This window comes from Neovison vison, chromosome 13 (genome assembly GCF_020171115.1).
Source record: "Neovison vison isolate M4711 chromosome 13, ASM_NN_V1, whole genome shotgun sequence".
Taxonomy (NCBI): Eukaryota; Metazoa; Chordata; class Mammalia; order Carnivora; family Mustelidae; genus Neogale; species Neogale vison.
In genome coordinates this window covers 95,166,464-95,171,403 of record NC_058103.1, presented here as the reverse complement: position 1 = coordinate 95,171,403, position 4,940 = coordinate 95,166,464, and the positions used below count along the sequence as shown (strand labels likewise).

The following is a 4,940-nucleotide window of genomic DNA, read 5'->3' as shown; positions in this document are numbered from 1 at the left end:
ATTGCAGGGTCGTAGGGAAGCTCTATTTTTAATTTCTTGAGGAATCTCCACACTGTTCTCCAAAGAGGCTGCACCAACTTGCATTCCCACCAACAGTGTAAGAGGGTTCCCCTTTCTCCACATCCTCTCCAACACATGTTGTTTCCCGTTTTGTTAATTTTGGCCATTCTAACTGGTGTAAGGTGATATCTCAATGTGGTTTTAATTTGAATCTCCCTGAGGGCTAATGATGATGAGCATTTTTTCATGTGTCTGATAGCCATTTGTATTTCTTGATTGGAGAAGTGTCTGTTCATATCTTCTGCCCATTTTTTGATGTGTTTGTCTGTTTCGTGTGGGTTGAGTTTGAGGAGTTCATTATAGATCCTGGATATCAACCTTTTGTCTGTACTGTCATTTGCAAATATCTTCTCCCATTCCGTGGGTTGCCTCTTTGTTTTGTTGACTGTTTCCTTTGCTGTGCAGAAGCTTTTGATTTTGATGAAGTCCCAGAAGTTTATAAAATAGCATTTGAAACCTGTCAGTATGACTCAGACCGTAAGTTTCCCATTTATCAGGAATTTTACTTATTGATTTATTTATTTAATAAGTACATGTTTATTTTTTCAAAAATACAAACAGGAGGGGAAAACAGAAATAAGTTGATTTTATTACCTATAGGGAGTTATTTAAAATGAGATGGAAGCTATGGAAGGGAGAGGACACTATCATCAGTATGCCTTTAGTTATGGAAGTGACATGGAAACTTGTGTTTTGAAACTTGACTATCAGGTTGGGATTCAGAGATGAAAGTGAAGGTTAGAGAGTCATTACAAAATAAATGATTGGACACCTGGATGGCTCAGTGGGTTAAGCCGCTGCCTTCGGCTCAGTTCATGATCTCAGGGTCCTGGGATCGAGTCCCACATCGGGCTCTCTGCTCGGCAGGGGGCCTGCTTCCCTCTCTCTCTCTCTCTCTGCCTGCCTCTCCACCTACTTGTGATTTCTCTCTGTCAAATAAATAAATAAATAAATAAATAAATAAATAAATAAATGACTGAATATAACATTTATCTGTGTGCTTATGAGAATCTAAATTGATAAGTATGCTGAATGGAATCTGATAGCCCAGGCTTAGCTTTGCTCATTTACTGGCACAATATGATGATGTTTTCTCCATTTCACTTGACAGGAACATTTCTGATCCCATCTCAGAAGTTTGAAATCATGGACCAAGGAAATAGATCAGGAATGACTGAATTTATATTGCATGGTCTTTCGGGTTCTCAAGAGCTACAACTGTTCTATTTTGTGTTTTTTATGCTTTTCTATTTCTCCATTGTGCTGGGGAACCTCCTCATTGTGCTCACTGTCATCTCCGAACCTGCACTACACACACCCATGTACTTCCTACTTAGTAACCTCTCCTTCATTGATGTGTGTCTCTCCACCTTTGCCACACCCAAAATGATTATTGATTTCCTTATGGAGCCCAAGACCATCTCTTTTGAGGGCTGCATGGCCCAGATATTCTTTCTGCATGTCTTTGCTGGTGGTGAAATGATGCTCCTTGTGGCCATGGCATATGATAGATATGTCGCCATATGTCGACCCCTGCACTATGCATCCATTATGAGTCTGCGCAAGTGCACAAGCCTTGTGGTGGGCTCCTGGCTCATTGGGGTTTTCCACTCAGTGAGTCAGTTAATCTTCACAGTAAACCTTCCGTTTTGTGGCCCCAATAAAGTGGACAGTTTTTTCTGTGATCTTCCCTTGGTTATCAAACTTGCCTGCACCAATACCTTTACTCTTGAGGTACTGATGCTTTCAGACAGTGGTCTAATAGCCATGAGCTCCTTTGTGCTCTTGCTGATCTCTTATACAGTCATCCTGGTTACCGTGCGGCGGCGTTCCTCAGCAGGCATGGCCAAGGCAAGGGCCACCCTGACTGCCCATATCACTGTGGTGACCCTCTTCTTTGCACCCTGCATCTTTATTTATGCCTGGCCATTTAGCAGTCTTCCAGTGGATAAGGTTCTCTCCATATTTTATACTGTTTTCACCCCTCTTTTAAACCCCCTGATCTATACCTTAAGAAACAAGGAGGTGATATCAGCAATGCAAAAGCTAAGGAGTCGACAAGTGTGTTTCTGAAAGTCTCCCAGCTATTCCTTGTGATAAGTAACACCTATAATAAAAGCCAGGTTAGTGTACCTTACTCTGTCAACTACTGTTCTGAAATATCATAGCACCCATTTTTTTTTCTCTTTCTGGAATTTTCTAATAGTAAAAAAAACTATCTTAGATAAGAGAATTGGACTTCCTATCTTTTACTTATGAAATAATTTTTATTTCAGACTAAAATTATTTATAGTAAGTCTTTTCTTTAACTATAAAGTGTGTCTGTCAAATCCATGCTTTTTCTAATAAATTTAATATAAAAATGTACAAAATACTAAAGTAATGTAAAATATTTAAATCATTTTAAAGTTTCAGTATAGCGACTGATTTGCAGTTATTATCCAGTCATCATTTACCTGGTATCACAAATGAGAGGTAGGTATTATCATAAATTTTACCATGTTTTCACCACTTATGGTTATAGATCTCATTTTGTCTCTCTCTCTCTGTAAATATATACAAAACCCACACTTATATTCTTTGCTATTCAAACCATTTCTATCTGAACTAAGAAACTAAATAGATTAGTGCTTTTTTTTTTGTATGCATGGATGGTATTTTTTGCAATGTGAACTTTCACTACAAAGTATCCAAACATAAGGACCAAAGAGCAAACAAATTATGTTGTAGAACTCATCATCCGAACTCAGAAACCAAGTAAGATTCATAAATTTACATTAACCATGCTACAAATAATAAAACGTGAGCCCACAGTGTTCCTCTATATCACTGTATTAAAGTTCAGAATTGACATTCAAAGTTCAAAGACTACACATAGAAATGGATATCCTCCCTATATACGTAGGCAGTTTTCAACAACACTGCTCTATATATTATCACCTATCTCTACATCATTCATGCTCTCTAATCCATAGCAACCAACAAAACATAATTCAGAATACATTTTTCCAAGGCTCTCTAAAAATAGAGAATTACCTTGACTTTTTAAAGGAAGACTATACTTTCATTATTAAATTTAATATTTAATTCTTATAGTCTCACACCTCTTTCACTAATAAGTCTTAGAAGACTGGGAGTCATGCATCATAAAAGTGAGTCGAGCACAATCATAATCAGCAAATAGAAGAAATGATATAAAACCCCCAATTTCTGACTTCTAATATTTGAAAGGAAAGCCATTTCCCAAAGAAAAATTATGTTTTTGAAACAGAAGGTGTAGAAGAAACAGCAGTATGAATAAGATTTAGTACCAAGTATGCTTTAAACTACTTTTGACTCATTTTTCCCTTCATGACTTTACCACTCCACAATGCTTTGTTGATTCCTTTGTGAAACATAGAATTAAAAAAATAAACTAATATAGGACTGTGTGATTTGATGATGGTTATGATGATAATGAGAAAGCCAAACATACTTAATGATAACAATGTCATATGTAAATTGTACCATTATATCATCTCATTTGATTTTCACAAAATATCTATAGATTAGAAAAGTAAGATCATACTTCTATTACTGACAATACTGAAATTTAGGTAATTCTGAAACAATTACAAAAATACTTATGAATTCTAGACACATTCTTTGAAATAAATAAATGACCTCATAGCATCTCAAACAGGTGATTTGAGTGGAAAACTGGTGGAAAGTGATTGAAGGTCATAAAAATGATAGGCAGTGCACTTGCCCATTAGTGGAAAATATTGTCTTGCAAGAGTGTGAAGTATAATTGGATCTTTTCGATCCAGGACTCTTAAAAGGTATACAGAAGAGGATACTATAAAGCACAAGGAATAGACCAAACTTTTCTCGCTGGTCTAGCCTATGGATAGAAAAATTAATTCCTTTCGGAAATAGAGGAGTTTGGAGTCTGTATTTATACTCTGCACAGTCAGAAGAGCTTTAACCTGAAAAATCAACTTTAGCTATTGGGAACCCCATGGGTCATTGAAATTTGGGGGTCATTCGAAAAAGCACAGACCAAAAACCTTTTTGAATGGCTGCATCCTTGAAACTGGCCACACAGGGTTTAGATAAATGAAGTTCAGCTGAACTTTACTGAATTGAGTCAAATTCACAAATGCACACAGAGACTATCTAAAATGACAGCAGTCAGTTGAGCAAATAGCAGACTAACTTCTCATTCTCCTCTCAAATCAGTAATAAATCTATTGGATGCACATTATGAAGCATATATATTCAAAATGACTAAACATACAAAACAAATATAAAAGGATAAAATATTGCTATCATAAAAGAAAAGCCAGTAACTTCTTTTCTTAGGGAAGAGGTGTAGACACAATTTTCCTTGTTCTTCCTGTTAAATATAATTACAATCACTTATGGATATAAATTGATTTATATATAAGACAAACACGGTAACACTCTGAAAGTTGGAGAGAAGGAGGCAGACTGCATAGGGACCCAAGAAATTACATGACATGAGAGAAGACACCAACAACTCAGGAACACTAAGGAAAATAGACCAAAAAAGGCCTCAACAAAAGCTGGTTCATTCTAGCCAAACAACCAGGAAAGGGGCTGCCTACCATGATAAAATATTTTATACAACAACTTCTCTACTTCAGCCAAACACCACAAAAGAATTTTTGGTCCCACCTCACCTAAACCAGCAAAGGCCAAATGGATAGCCTAAGGTTCGTACTGCTGGCCAAGATGTAGCAAGCTACCCCAGCCACCCCCATACACCTGAGGAGGTGTTAGAGAAGGCCAAGTATGGAACCTGAACTTTCATCTCTGTCAGAAGGGAATCAGCACCTCTTCCCACGGTGTAAATGAGTAGCAGTGACAGTAGCATA

General features: G+C 36.9%; 1 protein-coding gene across 1 annotated transcript; it reads left to right on the top strand.

Annotated features, from left to right (window-relative positions):
• Positions 1-1,206: 1,206 nt before the first annotated feature.
• Positions 1,207-2,133, top strand: LOC122893179 (olfactory receptor 4K15-like). The gene has a single exon (XM_044230045.1). It carries the CDS (start codon positions 1,207-1,209, stop codon positions 2,131-2,133), a length of 927 nt encoding a protein of 308 aa, XP_044085980.1.
• The last annotated feature ends 2,807 nt before the right edge of the window (positions 2,134-4,940 follow it).

What these genes read in the sequence shown, in the direction of transcription:
- LOC122893179 (XM_044230045.1), top strand. Translation starts at nt 1,207, where the DNA reads ATGGACCAAGGAAATAGATCAGGAATGACTGAATTTATATTGCATGGT.